At 47.3% G+C, this 18,214-nt stretch overlaps 1 protein-coding gene across 2 annotated transcripts in view; it reads right to left on the bottom strand.

Moving 5' to 3' along the window:
- PTPRA (protein tyrosine phosphatase receptor type A) overlaps positions 1–18,214 on the bottom strand; it is a 106,781-nt gene that overhangs the window by 3,824 nt on the left and 84,743 nt on the right. For both annotated transcript variants that reach the window (XM_087723933.1, XM_087723932.1), the window contains 12 exons: positions 17,831–17,921; positions 15,256–15,332; positions 14,522–14,558; positions 13,603–13,700; positions 11,665–11,784; positions 10,408–10,574; positions 9,382–9,517; positions 8,471–8,620; positions 6,719–6,812; positions 5,551–5,627; positions 2,898–3,032; positions 1,017–1,142 (listed from right to left, as the gene is read on the bottom strand). In XM_087723933.1, coding sequence (XP_087580059.1) covers positions 1,017–1,142; positions 2,898–3,032; positions 5,551–5,627; positions 6,719–6,812; positions 8,471–8,620; positions 9,382–9,517; positions 10,408–10,574; positions 11,665–11,784; positions 13,603–13,700; positions 14,522–14,558; positions 15,256–15,332; positions 17,831–17,921 — 1,308 coding nt within the window. The remainder of the gene's footprint in view (positions 1–1,016; positions 1,143–2,897; positions 3,033–5,550; positions 5,628–6,718; positions 6,813–8,470; positions 8,621–9,381; positions 9,518–10,407; positions 10,575–11,664; positions 11,785–13,602; positions 13,701–14,521; positions 14,559–15,255; positions 15,333–17,830; positions 17,922–18,214) is intronic.

Raw genomic sequence — 18,214 nt, forward strand, 5'->3', positions numbered from 1 at the left:
CCATCCCGAGTGATCCAAGGAGTTTTTCTGACTATGAAAGGATCTGAAACAGCCTGCTAACACTGCAGCTTCTCCCACCCCACAGATCCTTTGCTTCAACAGGCCTTTCTTCCTTAAAAGGCACATCGTTTGCGAGCTGTAAACAACGGAAAATATTTTTCCCGGTGATCCTTGACTTAGGGTGACAATTGGGACCAGATTTTCCAATAGTTAGCAATGCAGTTGTAAAACATGACTGCGTTGCTTAATGATGGCCATCCCTGTGGTCTCTGTTGCCACCGTTAAGTGAATTAAGAGCTTGTTAGGCGAGGGCATTTCCTGCTGGCTTCCCCAACTAAGTCATAGGGGAAGCCAGCAAGAAGTGGAAAGTCTTCAAGGTGGCTTGAAAGCAGATTGACAAGCTGCTGGTGGATGGGAGAGGGAGGGGGCGGCGCACGAGGGTGCAAGAAGGCGTGGTGAGAAGAGTGCATGGAGGTGCCAGGGAGGTGCATCGAGGCTCAGGGAAAGTGTGCAAGGGCGTGCAGGAGGCATGGTGAGGCTCAGGGAGGATGGGCAAGGGAGATGTAGTAAGGCTCAGGGAAAGTGCACGGGATGGAGGACCTCAAGTGCAAATGCAGAGGGGATGGGGAGGATGGGAGAGACTTACTCTAGCAACTTGTGACGTTCTCTGCTGGCTTCCCCATTGTCTTTCTGGGGAAGCCAGTGGGAAAGGTTGCAAATGGCGATCGCAAGATCACTCTGCAACCAGTCATAAGTGTGAGCCGATTGCCGAGCAACCAGGTTGTGACCTCATGAGTCTGGGAACGCTGGGATGCCAAGAACTCAGAGTTGCATTCAGTCGTAAGCACTATTCACTCGGCACCATCATAACTTTGGTCATTTAACATATAACTCTGGTCGTCAGTTGAGGACTACCTGTACAGGGTATCATCAGCTCTGCATCCTTTCCCAGAGACCAGGAACCTGTCATGACTGGTGCGTCCTTGCAAACTTAGGCCAGGTTTCTCAACACGTACCCTGTTGTTGGTCACCAGCAGATCCCGCACTGTGTAGCTCTCACACTCTTCCTCCTTCTTCAGTTCTATGGTGATGTCTCCGTAAGATACAGAGCCGTCCGAAGGCCAATACTGACCACACTTCTCCTAGCGAGCCAGGAAACAGGAAAGACAGGACCATGAGAAAGCTCACCGAGAATGTCAGCATATTCATGAACTGGCAGAGACATGGTAACTAGGTCAGCCAATGAGGCTTATTTGGAAACAGAAACTTAAGGAAGAAGTCTGGGCGTGGCTCAGCTGTACTAAGCTCTGAACTCTGAAACCAACCTCTCCGCTGACTGTGTTTTGCCTGCAGCTACTACCACGTTAGAGAATCCACTATTGGTATTGTACATTTACTCATTATGTACCGTATTTTTCAGAGTATAAGACGCACCCTTTTCCCTCAAAAAAGAGGCTGAAAATCTGGGTGCGTCTTATACACTGAATACAGCATTTTTAGCCTCCTGAAACCCCGCCCCCTTTGCAAAAATGACCGTGCATAGCCTTTAGGAGGCTTCCAGAGTGCTCCTGGGGGCTCGGGAGGGCAGAAATGAGCGAACAATGGGCCGTTTTTTTGCTCAATTTTGCCCTCCCCAGTCCCCAGGAGCACTCTGGAAGCCTCCTAAAGGCTATTCATGCCCTTTTTTTTGACAAAAAATGGGCCTGTTTTTGCAAAAAAACAGGCCATTTTGGGGAGGTCTGCAGAGTGCAAAAAATATTTTTTTTTAATTTGCCTCTTCAAAATCTTGCTGCGTCTTATACTCTGCTGCGTCTTATACTCTGAAAAATACGGGTATATAAAGAATAGCAATAGCAATAGCAATAGCAGTAGACTTATATACCGCTTCATAGGCCTTCCAGGCCTCTCTAAGCGGTTTACAGAGAGTCAGCATATTGCCCCCAACAATCTGGGTCCTCATTTTACCCACCTCGGAAGGATGGAAGGCTGAGTCAACCCTGAGCCGGTGAGATTTGAACCGCTGAACTGCTGATCTAGCAGTAGCCTGCAGTGCTGCATTTAACCACTGCGCCACCTTGGCTCTTAGAAGTTAGTGAATCCTGCTAAATCAGTTATCTGTGTGTGCTTTCTGGATTTGGTTCTTCTGCAACAAACTCTGACAGAGAAGAGGTCCTCTGATGCCTTCTCCTTCAAGGCTACGCATGGGAAGGATTGCCCTGAGCCCCAACGATGGTTCTCGTTAGGTTCTCACCCATGGAGATCAAGGGTGTTCTCAGCTGGTTAGTGAGAGGGAGATCCTGCTCTCTGAGTCTGGTGGTTTTCTTGCGGACGTTTCATTACCCAAACTAGGGAACGTCATCAGTGCTACGAGAGAGTGGGGTTTGAAGAGTGGAGGAAAAGAGGAAGGGGGAGGAGAAGAAATGTGGGGTCCTTGATGCTCTCTGAGCTTGGTGGTTTCCTTGCAGACGTTTCATGACCCAACTAGGGAACATCATCAGTGCTAAAAGGAAGGGGGGGTTGCGAGGAGGAGGAGGACTGTGGGGTCCTTGGTGCTCTCTGAGCTTGGTGGTTTTCTTGCAGACGTTTCATGGCCCAAGAAGGTAACATCATCCGTGATAGAAGAGAGTGGGGTTTGTGAGGAGGATTAAATGAAATCACGGGAGGCCCTGAAAAATTAACGTTGCGGGGAAGCCCGCCTTCCCGGCGCCCTGATGCTGAGCCACGGAGGAGAAAGAGACGCCAATCTCCATCTCTCCTTTGCAGGAACCTCGGAAGTATCTGGTTAGCCGTTGCGGGGAAGAAAACGGTGGGTTTTGGAGAGCTTTCGCCTGATCCAGGAAGCGCCTGGATCTCAAGGCCCCTTGTTCCTCTGGAGGTTCTTCTCCAGGTTGACTCACCTGGCCCCTCTCTTCCAGCTCAGTCAACATCACGATGGAGCAGGACTTCCACTCCCAGATCATCCGCCAGAAGTCCTCAATGGTGTGCTGGAGGGGTCCTTGGCTGGCGATGTAGGAATCCTTTTGACGGTAACCCTGGGAAACATTGAAACGGGCGTCACAAGGATGGATAGAAATCACAATAGCCCTTAGACTTATATACCGCTTTGCAGTGCTTTTACAGCCCTCTCTAAGTGGTTTACAGAGTCAGCCTCTTGCCCCCAACAATCTGGGTCCACATTTTAACCCACCTCGGAAGGAGGGAAGGCTGAGTCAACCTTGAGCCGATCAGGATCGAACTGCTGGCAGTCGACACAATTAGCCTGCAATGCTGCTTTGTAACCACTGCGCCACTGTGGTCCTCCCTTCCCACTTAGCAATAGCGTTTACACTTACAAACCGCTTCACAGTCTTTTCCAGCCCTCTCTAACGGTTTACAGAGTCAGCCTCTTGCCCCCAACAATCTGGGTCCTCATTTTAACCCACCTCGGGAGGACGCAAGGCTGAGTCAACTTTGAACTCCTGGCAGTTGGCAGAGTTAGCCTGCAATACTGCATTCTAACCACTGTGCCACCAGGAAGAAGAATGAGAAAGGGAATTAAGAAAGGAAGGAAGGAAGGAAAAAGGAAGGAAGGAAGGAAGTAAGGAAGGAAGGAAGGAAGGAAGGAAGGAAGGAAGGAAGGAAGGAAGGAAGGAAAATAGCAATAGCACTAGATTTATATACGACTTCACGGTGCTTTACAGCCCTCTCTAAGCGATTTACAGAGTCAGCCCCTTGCCCCCAACAATCTGGGTTCTCATTTTACCCACCTCGGAAGGATGGGAGGCTGAGTCAACCTTGAGCCGGTCAGGATCGAACTGCTGTCAGTCAGCAGAATTAGCCTGCAATATTGCATTCTAACCACTGTGTCACCATCAGGAAGGAGAATGAGAAAGGGAATTAAGAGAGGAAGGAAGGAAGGAAGGAAGGAAGGAAGGAAGGAAGGAAGGAAGGAAGGAAGGAAGGAAGGAAGGAAGGAAGGAAAATAGCAATAGCCCTTAGACTTATATGCCGCTTCACAAGGCTTTTAGCCCTCTCTAAGCGGTTTAGAGTCAGTATATTGCCTCCAACAATCTGGGTCCTCATTTTGTCGACTTCGAAAGGACAGAAGGCTGAGTCAACCTTGAGCCTGGTGAGAATTGAACTGCCAAATTGCAGGCGGCTGGCAGTCAGCAGAAGTAGCCTGCAATACCACACTCTGACCACTGCACTAAGATATTTCTTCTTATCACGCTTGTCTTTCCTGTTAACCCTTTTGCAATCGGTATAACATTCTTTTGGCCCGTTTTTCTAAGTGAGGATGGGAGATTAACATTGTTGTATTATATTAATCAGCATTCAGCAAAGGAGGATGCTATACGTACATGCGTTAATCTTCCTTTTTTTTAAAACACTTTTAAAAATGTCTTTTTTTTGTTGTGTTTTTCTCTCTCTCAACATTTTGCCATTTTGTGTTTGAACATTTCTTGAATAAACTAAATATTCTACGCAGAAATAAAAAGGAAGGCGGATCTTACACTTAAAAAAAAACCTATTCAAAGATTTCATTCCACAGATTGAATTTTCTCAGCTCGTGTTAGAAAATTCACGAGTGGCGCCGTGGCCTAGAGGTAGATCTCTCGCCTCACAATCAGGAGGCCGTGAGTTCGAGCCTAGGCAGAGGCAGATATTTCTGTCTCTCTGGGCACATTGAGAATATATCTGCCGAATATAACTCGGCCCTGGCAACAGGAAAGGCATCTGGCCAGTAAAAATTCAGCTCCATTCAGTTTCCCAGAATCCACCCCGCAAGGGATTACGGGGTCATTCAACGACAAACTGCAGAATTTTAACCAAGTGGTGCGGTGGCCTAAAGGTGGGGATCTCGCCTCATAATCCAGAGGCTGTGAGTTTGATTCTAGGTAGGGGCATATATTTCGGTTCCACCACAAAACCGTGTTCGACTAAAGCGCGCTCGACGAAACCGCATAGCTGATGTCATCACAGGGCGACAACAGCGCGGAGACAGAAGCACGCTGTAAACGCTAAACCTAAAATTAACCCCTAAACCTAAACCTAACCCCCCTAAACCTAATCCTAATCCTAACCCTTAACCTAACCCTAAATCTAACCCTAAACCTAACCCTTAACCTAACCCTAAACCTAACCCTAACCCTTAACCTAACCCTAAACCTAACCCTAACCCTTAACCTAACCCTAAACCTAACCCTAAAGCTAACCCTAAACCTAACCCTTACCTTAAGTTGAATCGTCTTGTTTTAAAGCGCTATTTAAAGCGCCCTTCTTTCTCCACGCTCGCTGTTGTCGCCCTGTTGATGACGTCAGCGACGCGATTTAATCGGGCGCGGTTTAGTCGAGCGCGGTTTTGTCGTGCCACATATATTTCTCTCTCTCTCTGGGCACATTGAGAATATATCTGACGAATATAACTCTGCACTGGCAACAAGAAGGGCATCTGGCCATTAAATACTCAGCTCCAATCAGTTGCTCAGAGTCCGCCCCCCGCAAGGGATGATGGGGGCGTTAGAAGAAGATGGTGATGTATTATAAAATTCATGAAAGTAGAAGACTCACGTCAATAAAAGAAGCATTTACGTAATCTGTGTTTTCCTCGCCTCTCTTCACTGGAATGATAACTCGGTTGAACTCATCTGCAGAGGGGGAGGGGGAGAAGAGACAAAACCATTTTAGAAATCTTTGGTAAGAGGTATTGAAGGAAGGATTCTGGAGTGGCATGATGTGGCTCAGAAATGATGGGTTTCCATGGCAACCCCCCCAAATTGGCGACATCTCCCTGCAAGCCATTCGGACGCAGCAGCGACGCCCACTTTGCAAAACTCAACGGCAGGAAACACAGGTAGTCCTCGGTGTACGATCGCAGTGGAGCCCCAAATCCCTGTCGCTAAGTGAGACACTTGTGAGTTTTGCCCCGTTTTACAGCCTCTTTTTTTTTTGGGCCACGGTTTGTTCAGTGAATCGCTGCAGTTACGGATACGGTCGCTAAGCAAATCGGGCTTCCCTATCGACTTTGCTGGTCAGAAGGTCGCAAAAGGGGGCCGTGTGATTTCCCCTCCCCCCCCTCCCAGGACACTGCAACCGTCGTAAATAGGAGTCAGTTGCCAAGTGTCCGAATTTTGATCACATGGCCGTGAGGATGCTTGCAACAGCCGTTAAGTGTGAAAACTGATCATAAGTCACTTTTTTCAGTGCCATGGTTACTTTGAAGGGTCACTAAATGAATGGCCGTAAGTCAAGGACCATCTGTACCTGGCAAAAAAAACCAAAAACCAGCTGATAAAATATTTAAAAACCGGTTGCTTCTCTGGAACATCAAGCCACGATTCATGGTTTACACCAATTTAAGCTGTCAGGGTTCCAAACAGCATCCAAAAATTAAATCAGAGTCCAAGGCAAAGTGTTCCTCAAAGTCCCAATTGATGAAGAGAGACACGTCAGCACATCTGGGGAAACCTGGATCTGAAAGCTTCCTTGTTTTCCCCACCCATTTGAAAGTTCAAGATCTTGCCCCCCACCCCCACAATCCCATCCCATGGTCCAATCTCCCACTGCCATGCTGGCAGCTCCCACCCATCCAGTTACGGTCAGGTGCAGAGGTGCAGAGACAAAGGATGACCTTGGTTTTCTAGAAAGAATGTTGTTATGGCTACATGTCATCTAACTCTGTACTATCCCTCCTCCCATTTTCCCACCATAGAAAATGCATAGGAGAATAATTCTTTACATGGGATTATTTGGAGCACCCTGTTCTTCTTCATGTTTGCTGGCAAGTTGCCTGTTCGCATTTTGTCGTTCTGGATTTTGATGGAGGTGAGTTTCTGCAGAGAAAGAGAGAGAGAGAGAAGCGTGGCGTAAGCATCGAAGGGTCAAAGAGAGGTGGCTGTTTAAAGGGACGGCCCTGCACGGACCTAGGAACCAGGTGTCAACGCACCTCAGCTTCCCCCAACTTTTCAATCTCTCATCCCGCCTTAGACATGCTAGGCGGCTGGGTGAATTTGGGTCAATCACCAGGAGACGGTGAGTTCTAGTCCTGCCTTAGGCACACTAGGCGTCTGGGTGACTTTGTATCAAGGACCAGGAGACGGTGAATTCTAGTCCTGCCTTAGGCACACTAGACGGCTGGGTGCCATTGTATCAAGGACCAGGAGACGGTGAGTTCTAGTCCTGCCTTAGACACACTAGGCGGCTGGGTGCCATTGTATCAAGGACCAGGAGACGGAGAGTTCTAGTCCTGCCTTCGGCACACTAGACGGCTGGGTGCCTTTGTATCAAGGACCAGGAGATGGTGAGTTCTAGTCCTGCCTTAGGCACACTAGACGGCTGGGTGCCATTGTATCAAGGACCAGGAGATGGTGAGTTCTAGTCCTGCCTTCGGCACACTAGACGGCTGGGTGACTTTGTATCAAGGACCAGGAGACGGTGAATTCTAGTCCTGCCTTAGGCACACTAGACGGCTGGGTGCCATTGTATCAAGGACCAGGAGACGGTGAGTTCTAGTCCTGCCTTCGGCACACTAGGCGGCTGGGTGACTTTGTATCAAGGACCAGGAGACGGTGAATTCTAGTCCTGCCTTAGGCACACTAGACGGCTGGGTGCCATTGTATCAAGGACCAGGAGACGGTGAGTTCTAGTCCTGCCTTAGGCACACTAGGCGGCTGGGTGCCTTTGTATCAAGGACCAGGAGACGGAGAGTTCTAGTCCTGCCTTAGGCACACTAGACGGCTGGGTGACTTTGTATCAAGGACCAGGAGACGGAGAGTTCTAGTCCTGCCTTAGGCACACTAGACGGCTGGGTGACTTTGTATCAAGGACCAGGATACGGAGAGTTCTAGTCCTGCCTTAGGCACACTAGACGGCTGGGTGCCTTTGTATCAAGGACCAGGAGACGGTGAGTTCTAGTCCTGCCTTAGGCACACTAGGCGGCTGGGTGCCTTTGTATCAAGGACCAGGAGATGGAGAGTTCTAGTCCTGCCTTCGGCACACTAGATGGCTGGGTGCTATTGTATCAAGGACCAAGAGATGGTGAGTTCTAGTACCACCTTAGACTGGGTCATCTTGAACCAATCACCGGGCGACAGTCTCTCCCTCTCAGCCCAACGCAACTCACAAAGTTGTTGTTGTGGAACAGTAGGGGAAAGAAGGCGTGTTGAGTTTTAGCGGCTTGAATTATGTTTTATTTAAAATAGTAAAGGCAGGACACACACACACACACACACACACACACACACACACACACACACAACCCCAGACCCATTAATATTATTCCAGCCACCTCCTTGTTCCCTCGTCTTCTACGAGTTGCAAGGATGGCCTGGCGTTTACAACCATCAATTAACAACTGCCACAGCCCAAATCTGTTTGTTCGTGGTGAAAGAGACGAAATCCTTGGGCCGAATCGATCGGGTTCGGTCACCAGACCTTGATCTGGAGATCTCCGGTGAGCGAGTGGCTTCCACCCACCCAACTCGCTCCCTACCTTAAACTCTTCCTCCAGCCCGTTGCTGCTGCTCCCCGAAATTTTGTTGTAAATCTTCTGGAGATGGACTTCCAGCGAAGTCACCTCCAGTTCTGTGTCCCCGTATAAGTAATGCTCCAGCAGCGCCTGGTAGATGAACACGTACTGCATCTAAGAGGAGAAAGTTGGGCTCTTTGAGTTTTATTCGCTGAGTTTTATTTTATTCATTCGGCTTCTACTGGCTCGGTGGTTTTCTTGCAGACGTCTCATGACCCAACTAGGTCACGTCATCAGTGCCAGAAAGGAGTGGGGTTTGTGGAGAGGAGGACGGGAGGGGAGGACTCTCTGTGGGCTGGTTTTCACGTCATCAGTGGGAGAAGGGAGTGGGGTTTGTGGAGAGGAGGAAAAGCATCCTAACTCGAGCCCACCCCCATAATCCCAATCCCTAGGAGTCCCAATCCCACCCCTGTAATCCCAATCCAAGGATGACTAATCCCACCCCCATAATCCCAATCTTCCTAATCCCACTCCCAGGATTCCCACTCCCAGGATTCCCAATCCCAGGATTCCCAATCCCACCCCCATAATCTCATTTCCAGGATGACTAATCCCACCCTCATAATCCCAATCCCATACTGCCAATCCCAGGATACCCATCCCAAGACTCCCACCCCCATAATCCCAATCCCATACTGCCAATCCCAGGATACCCATCCCAAGACTCCCACCCCCATAATCCCAATCCCAGGATTTCCAATCCCATAATCCAAACCCCAGGCTTCCCAATCCCAATAATCCCGATCCCATAATCCCAGCCCCAAGGTGATGAGGAGAGCAAGAACGAGTGGAGAAGAGCCAGGCCAATGATAGGATCTGGGGGGAGAGGGGGAACATGGATCCCATCCGAGACGGGTCTTTGGGGAAAGACTTACGTCAGTCTGTACCATCTGGCAGCGTTGTGCCCGGATTCGGCTCACAAACCCATATACATCCACCTTCTTCTCGGCGTGCATCATGTCCAGCATGGCATCGATCACAATGAACGTCCCTGTTCGCCCCACACCAGCACTAAAGGACGGGGCGGGGAGGAGGGAGAAGGAAAATATATATATATATATATATTTGTGAAATCTGTGGCACACCGGAACCCGGAAGAGCAACAGGCGACAGCTAGCATGTGCCACTTCCGGTACATGTCCCACGAGTTTGTCATCACGATTTTAGATCATAGCTCGCAAGCGGGTGAACAGTATAGACTAGGGGTCAGCAAACTGTGGCTCTGGAGCCACATGTGGCTCTTTCCTCCCTCTGTCACCGGTCGGTGCCACAATTTTGAGAGGAGCTTCCGGTGGGGGGGGGGGTGAGAGAAGCACCGTGCGCCAGGAGAAGACTCTATGGCAAGGGGAGGGTATCCCAGTTGTCTCCACAATTGATAGGACTTTCGGTTGGGACAGGCAGAGGAAAAAGGACGCCGCACTAGGAGGAGACTCTATGGTGGGGGAACTGAACTTCCGGTCAGCTAGGAGGAGACTCTATGATGGGGGAACTGAACTTCCGGTCAGCTAGGAGGTGACTCTATGGTGGGGGAACTAAACTTCTGGTCAGCTAGGAGGAGACTCTATGGTGAGGGAACTGAACTTCCGGTCAGCTAGGAGGAGACTCTATGATGGGGGAACTGAACTTCCGGTCAGCTAGGAGGAGACTCTAGGATGGGGGAACTGAACTTCCAGTCAGCTAGGAGGAGACTCTATGATGGGGGAACTGAACTTCCGGTCAGCTCCAGAATTGAACAGAGGGCTTCCGGTTAGGACTTTTGTGGCTCCCGCTGTTTTCTTTTCCGTGGGAAACGGGTCCAAATGGCTCTTTGAGTCTTTTAAGTTTGCCGACCCCTGGTATAGACCTTGGCGCCTGGCTTGCCCGGAAATGGCCCTTTTCCTCTTCAACGGAAGTGCACTCACCTGCAGTGGACCACAATGGCGCCCGCATATTGGGGGTTGCAGGTCTTCACCTTCTTCAGGAACTTCAGCATCCCGATGGGCGTGAAAGGCACCCCAAAATCCGGCCAGCTGGTGAAGTGGAACTGCGTCACCAGGCGCTGAGGTTTCTTATTGGTGACGTCGCCCACCTGAGTGGAAAGGGGGCAAAGATTAGCCCTGAGGTCATCTGGAAGGCCCCCCCCCAAGGACCTCCATGGCTTCGGAGGGAGAGTAGACTGATGGAGGGAGGGAGGGATGGAAGGAAGGGAGGAAGAGGGAAGCTGGCGAGGAGAAGGAAAGGAGAAACACGGGATGGCGAAAGGTGCTTCTCTCCTTATTTTTGTCACCATTTCTTCCTTTCTCTCTCTTTTTCCTTTCCTTTTCTCCCCTCTCGTCTCTTTTTTCTGTTTCTCCTTTTCTCTCCTTCCTTCTTCCCTCTTTCTCTTTTTGTGTCTCCTTATTTCTTTCTTTGTTTCTGCCTCCTTCCTTCCTTTTCTTTCTATTTCCTTTTTCGTTTTTTCTCTTTTCCTTTTCTACTCCCTCTTTACTTCCTTTTTCCTTTTCTTTCTTATTCTTCCTTCCCATTTCCTTTTTCTCTCTCTTACCTTTCTTCTCCCTCTCCTTCCTTTTCTTTCTTTTTCTGTCTCTCTCCCTCCCTCCTTTTCCTTTTCTTCCTTCCTTCCTTACTCTCCCTCTCCATTTCTCCTTTTCCCCGCTCTCTCTCCATTTTCTCTCTCCCTTTCTCATTCTCTCTTCTTTTCTTCCTCTATCTCCCTGGTTCTGGTTGGCTAGGACTCTTTCTCTTTTTGTGTCTACTTCCTTCTTTCTTTGTTTCTGTCTCCTTCCTTCCTTTTTTCCTTTCCTTTCTTTTTCTTCCTTCCTATTTCCTTTTCTTCTCCCTTTCCTTCCTTTTTTCCTTTCCTTTCTTTTTCTGTTTCTCTCTCTCTCTCTCCCTCCTTTTCCTTTTCTTTCTCCCTTTCTCTCTCCCTTCCTTCCTCTCCCTCCATTTCTCCTCCTTTTTCTTCTCCCTCTCTCTCTCTCCATTTTCTCTCTCCTTTTCTCATCCTCCCTTCCTTCCTTCCTCTGTCTCCCTAGTCCTGTTATGGCTAGGACTGCAAGCATTATATATTGAATTTCCGCAGCCCTTTATGCATCCACTTGCCTAACAAATAAGCCAGCCATCAAACAAGGTGATAGGGTAAATAAACCCATTTCGAAGCAAACACCAGCGAGGCCTACCTGTTGAATGCAGAACTTCCGCACCGTGTAGTCCACCAAAATGGTCATATCTTCCACGGAGACTCGGATATTCCCGTACGTCCAGCAGCCCTGATCCGGCCAATACTGGGCACATTTACACTGAAGAGAGAACCACACAACAGACCAAGATTCAGAGCAGAAGAGGAAGGTGATCTAACCACCATCCCCTCAGGGTCAGGCTTCTCCGAAGGGGGGGTGAGCATCTCTTTGGCTGGGCAGCCTCACTGTGGACGTGACCCGGTGGGTTAACCGCCCAAGTCTCACGGGGGAGTGGAATGGCAGAAGAAAAGGGACCACTCGGTGATCCTATCAAGTCAAACTGTTCAACAAGGCCCCCGAGGGCAGGACAAGAAGCAATGGGTGGAAACTAATCAAGGAGAGAAGCAACTTAGAACGGAGGAGAAATTTCCTGACAGTTAGAACAATTAATCAAGTTGCCTCCAGAAGTTGTGAATGCCCCAACACTGGAAGTCTTGAAGAAGATGTTGGATAGCCATTTGTCTGAAACGGTATAGGGTTTCCTGCCTAGGAAGGGGGTTGGACTAGAAGACCTCCAAGGTCCCTTCCGACTCTGCTATTCTAATATCTGCAATCCCCAAATATGGAGGAGGCCATTGTGGTCCACTGCAGGTCATGGCGGTCCTTTTGTAGAGGCGCCATTTTTTTAACCGGTGGCCAAATATGACCACTTCATGAGCGGTGGACTTCAACTCCCAGAATTCCTGAGCCAGCCGTGCTCCACATACAACAGTTCACAACAGTGACCGTTCAAAGGTATGACGGCTCGTGAAGTTACCATAGTTGCACCCTCAAACAGCTTGCCTTGTTGGATCACCGAGTGGTCTCCTTTCTTGAAATAAATGGAAATTTCTCTCTCTCTTCCTAGCAGCCCAAATAGCCTTGACTAAAAGAAAGCTGAATCGGGGACACAAAAATAAATGTTCATTCATTTATTGTTTTTAACCGCCTTGTTTTTTTAAAAAAATAAATGATTCAAGGGGGTGAACATATATCTACTACTTCTTCCTTCTAGTTCCCTCACAGTAGCCACCTGGTGAGGCAGATTGGGCTGAGAGAAAGGGTTGAAGTCACCCAGCTGGCTTACTAAGGCAGGACTAGAACTCAAGACTCCCCTGGTGATTGGCCCGGAATCAGTGAGCCCGCTTTCATGCTTAAGGCACGACCAGAATGCATTGGGGGGGATTGTGCCAAAGTCACTCAGGTGGCTGTTATGGCTAAGGTGGGACTACAACTCACTATCTCCTGGTGATTGGCCCAAAGTTACTCAGCCGGCTTACGTGCCTAAGGCGTGACTAGAACTCCCCGTCTCCTGGTGATTGAGCCAAAGTCATCTAGCCAGCTTTCATGCCTGAGGCGGGACTAGAACTCCCCGTCTCCTGGGGATTGAGCCAGCCAGCCAGCGTCCATGCCTAAATTGGACTAGAATTCCCCGTCTCCTGGTGGTTGAGCCAAAGTCATCCAGCAAGCTTTCATGCCTAAGGCGGGACTAGAACTCCCCGTCTCCTGGGGATTGAGCCAAAGTCATCCAGCCAGCGTTCATGCCTAAGGCAGGACTAGAATTCCCTGTCTCCTGGTGATTGAGACAAAGTCATCTAGCCAGCGTTCATGCCTAAGGCAGGACTAGAACTCCCTGTCTCCTGGTGATTGAACCAAAGTCATCCAGCCAGCTTTCATGCCTAAGGCGGGACTAGAACTCCCCGTCTCCTGGTGATTGAGCCATCCAGCCAGCGTCCATGCCTAAATTGGACTAGAACTCCCCGTCTCCTGGTGGTTGAGCCAAAGTCATCCAGCCAGCATTCGTGCCTAAGGCAGAACTAGAACTCCCCGTCTCCTGGTGATTGAACCAAAATCACCTAGCCGGCTTTCCTATCCAAGGCGATGATTAAGATGCCTTACCTCTTTCCTCTCCTTCAGATTGGTCACCATGACGATTGTGGCTGTGTTTTGCTCCCAAATCATTCTCCAGAAGTCGTTCACCGTTTCTTCTTTGGGCCCTGCCGAGACGCCAGAGTTGAGAAGCCTCCCCAGAGAGGAACAAGATGAGCTGAACCGCTTTGCCCCACGTTGGCCATCTAATCTTTCAGCTCAGATATCACCACCGCAAACCACCATAGCTTTTTCTATGTTTGAGATTGCCTGCTAACTTGACTCTCCTCCCTACAGGGAGTCCTCAACATATATACGACACAAATTGGGACCAGAATTTCCCTTGCTAAGCAAGATGGTTGTTAAGTGAGTCACATCTGATGTTATGAGCCTTTTTTGCCACAGTTGTTAAGTGAATCGCGGCACTTGTTAAGTGAATCATGGCACTTGTTAAGCGAATCACAGCACTTGTTAAGTGAATCACAGCACTTGTTAAGTGAATCATGGCATTTGTTAAGTGAATCACAGCACTTGTTAAGTGAATCATGGCATTTGTTAAGTGAATCATGGCATTTGTTAAGTGAATCAAGGCATTTGTTAAGTGAATCCCTAGGGAAGACATCAGAGGTGGTATTCAGCAGGTCCTGACCAGTTCTGGAGAACCGGTAGCGGAAATTCTGAATAGAGAACCAGCAAATACCACCTCTGGCTGGCCACGCCCCCATCTATTCTCTGCCTCCCGAGTCCCATCTGATCAGGAGGGAATGGGGATTTTGCCGTATCCTTCCCCTGCCATGCCCACAGAACCATTAGTCAAAATTTCTGAATCCCACCACTGGCCCACCCACGATTTCCGCTACCGGTTCGGGCGAGCCGGTCGAAGCCGGCTGAATGCCGGAATGGGTATTTCTTGCAGTATAGAAATTCAAAGGAAATACATATTATTTACCTTGTGCAGCAATGAACCTGTTCTTCTCCTGATACCCCTGCAAGAACAGATGTGAGACAGGAATGGGGGGGGAAAAAAACAACCAATGGTTTTATCTCTGGCGTTGGTCAAAGACCAAAAATTTTGGCATCTTCTCCTACGGGGGTTAATTCTTTACCTTGCAAATATTCTCACTGCTGTACGAACTATCTTACAGCTAGGAAAAATAAGATTTAACTGTGGATGACCTGACTCTAAGGGGTTAGAACAGATGAAGATGGCAACAAGAATCCACTACGACTTTTCTTCCTTTCCAAAACACCCAAGTCTCCCAGAATGAAGGTAGTCCTCAACTTACGACCACCACTGAGGCCAACATTTCCGTTGCTAAGTAAATTATCGGTTGAGGGAGTTTTGCCCGTTTTATGAACGTTCCGTGTCGCCGTTGTTAAAGTGAATCCCCTGCACTTGTTAAGTTAGTCGTTAAGTGAATCTCGCTTCCCCGTTGGGCTCTGCTTGTCGAAAGGGACCCCCGGGGACACTGCAACCGTCATAAATACGAGTCAGTTGCCAAGTCTTTGAAATTGGATCAGGTGACCATGGGGATGCTGCAACGGTCGTTAAGTGGGAGAAATGGTCGTAAGTCGTTTTATTTTCCGTGGCGCTGACTTTGAATGGTCACTAAATGAACTGTTGTAAGTCGAGGACTACCCAAACCTTGGGAATGTTGTTCCCAGCCTTTAGCAGACACTTACATTAATGAACGAGGCGTTGATATAGTCGGAGTCTGGAACCCCTTCAATGGGTGTCAGGTGGACTCTGGAATGGTCATCTAGAAAAGAGAAGGTGACCATGAACGCCAAATACATCAGGACAATGGAGGACCTTCAGTGAAAGTCAAACGAATCTCCAAGAAGGTCAACCTTCAGAAGGTCAGGTTTTCAGTGCAGAGAAAAACTGGACAAGTGACCACACATTACCACCTATCATTGTTCTGCAAGATTCAATCTGGGTCATTGATGGCATTAGACGTTTTATCTTCCGAGCTTTTCTCTTCAGCTACTAAGATTGTTGGACAAGCAGGCTCAAAAACAGCCTGATTGCAGCCTGGGAAACAGGAGCCTCATCCGTCTACAGGAATGTTGATTTAGGTAAAGGTTCCCCTCGCACATATGTGCTGGTCGTTCCTGACTCCAGGGGGCGGTGCGCATCTCCGTTTCAAAGCCGAAGAGCCAGCGCTGTCCGAAGACGTCTCCGTGGTCATGTGGCCGGCACATGACTCAACGCCGAAGGCGCACGGAACGCTGTTCCCTTCCCACCAAAGGTGGTGCCTGTTTTTCTTCTTGCATTTTTTACGGGCTTTCGAACTGCTAGGTTGGCAGAAGCTGGGACAAGTCACGGGAGCTCCCTCCGTTACGCGGCGCTGGGGATTCGAACCGAAATTAAACTGTTTTAATTCAACCCAACCTAAATGCTTTTTTTTAAAAAAAAAAAATTGGTCTTCTTCGTCCCCCAAAGAAGCCGTTTCTTTCTTTTTTTTTTTAACCAAGAATTGGAATGACTGGCATTTTTATTTTTGGTGAGATTTTTGCTTTCTTGCGATTCCCGGGAAGGCACGTCTCCTAGGCAACCTCCTTCGCTGCGGTTGGGCACCACAAAAGAAGGGATGGCCAAAAAAATCGATAGTTCCCCAGCTTCTGTTCCAACGCCTTCGCAATAACAGCAGCTCTCGACTGGTGGAGAGGGGTCCCTCTTTTTTTTTTTTTTTTTTAAAAAGGAAAGGATATTCATATTTGGAGCTTGGGCTGTTTAAGCGATCAAAATGTGGAGTAGTTTTGATTTGTTGCTTGTATCCTTACGATTTATATTGATTGTTTCCTGAGTGCTTATTTGTACCCTATGACTGTCATTAAGTGTTGTACCTTAAGCTTCTTGACGAATGTATCTTGTCTTTTTATGTACACGGAGAGCGTCTGCACCAAAGACAAATTCCTTGTGTGTCCAATCACTCTTGGCCGATAAAGAATTCTGTTCTGTTCAATTCTATTCTATTCTATTCTTCTATTTACCATTCCATATTTTCTATTCCATTCCATTTCAGTCTATATTTCTATTCTATTCTATTCTTCTATTTTCCATTCCATATTTTCTATTCTATTCCATTCCATTTCAGTCTATATTTCTATTCTATTCTCTTCTATTCTTCTATTTTCCATTCCATATTTTCTATTCCATTCCATTTCAGTCTATATTTCTATTCTATTCTATTCTTCTATTTACCATTCCATATTTTCTATTCCATTCCATTTCAGTCTATATTTCTATTCTATTCTATTCTTCTATTTTCCATTCCATATTTTCTATTCCATTCCATTTCAGTCTATATTTCTATTCTATTCTATTCTTCTATTTTCCATTCCATATTTTCTATTCCATTCCATTTCAGTCTATATTTCTATTCTATTCTCTTCTTCTATTTTCCATTCCATATTTTCTATTCCATTCCATTTCAGTCTATATTTCTATTCTATTCTCTTCTCTTCTTCTATTTTCCATTCCATATTTTCTATTCCATTCCATTTCAGTCTATATTTCTATTCTCTTCTCTTCTTCTATTTTCCATTCCATATTTTCTATTCCATTCCATTTCAGTCTATATTTCTCTTCTCTTCTCTTCTTCTATTTTCCATTCCATATTTTCTATTCCATTCCATTTCAGTCTATATTTCTATTCTATTCTATTCTATTCTTCTATTTTCCATTCCATATTTTCTATTCCATTCCATTTCAGTCTATATTTCTATTCTATTCTATTCTACATTCTACTGATATTGTTTCCTGATTGCTTATTTGTACCCTAAGACTATCATTAAGTGTTGCACCTTATGATTCGTGATGAATGCATCTTGTCTTTTTATGCACACTGAGAGCATCTACACCAAAGACAAATTCCTTGTGTGTCCAATCACTCTTGGCCAATAAATAATTCTATTCTATTCTATTCTATTCATTCTATTCTATTCTTCTATTTTCCATTCCATATTTTCTATTCCATTCCATTTCAGTCTATATTTTTATTCTATTCTATTCTATTCTATTCTAATTCTATTGATACTGTTCCTGATTGCTTCTTTGTACCCTCTGACTATCATTAAGTGATATGATTCGTGACGAATGCATCTTGTCTTTTTATGCACACGGAGAGCATCTGCACCAAAGACAAATTCCTTGTGTCTCCAATCACTCTTGGCCGATGAAGAATTCTATTCTATTTTTATAATTGCGCCCACAGTCTCTAGAAAGCAGAAACGGTGGAACATCAATACATACAAGGCAAAATGTTGACGTATCTGTTCTTCTCTTTGTTTTCTTCTTTGGAGGCAGCTTCACAGGTGGCTTGGATCGGACATGCTGGAAGCGCCTGGATGGACACAGCGAATATAAACATAACTTGGCTGTTACATCTCTGCTAACCACGACAAGCATTAACCAATCAAACCAATTCATTAAACTAATCTTAAAAAAAAAAAACAACCCCAGAAAGCCCAGTTGCCTCCTGAAAAAAGCACCATTGGGACAATCATGACCTGGATGGCTGAGAATCAATCTCCCTAGACTACTAACCAACCAATCACTTTTATGGCTGTTTGACGTGGCTTCTGGGGCAGCAGCCAAATTCAGGGTAAACTCTGCTCCCAAAGGCAGGGATAGAAA

This window comes from Thamnophis sirtalis, unplaced genomic scaffold (assembly GCF_051295495.1).
Source record: "Thamnophis sirtalis isolate CommonGarterSnake01/CBP01778 unplaced genomic scaffold, rThaSir2_p1.2 scaffold_10, whole genome shotgun sequence".
NCBI classification, from domain to species: domain Eukaryota; kingdom Metazoa; phylum Chordata; class Lepidosauria; order Squamata; family Natricidae; genus Thamnophis; species Thamnophis sirtalis.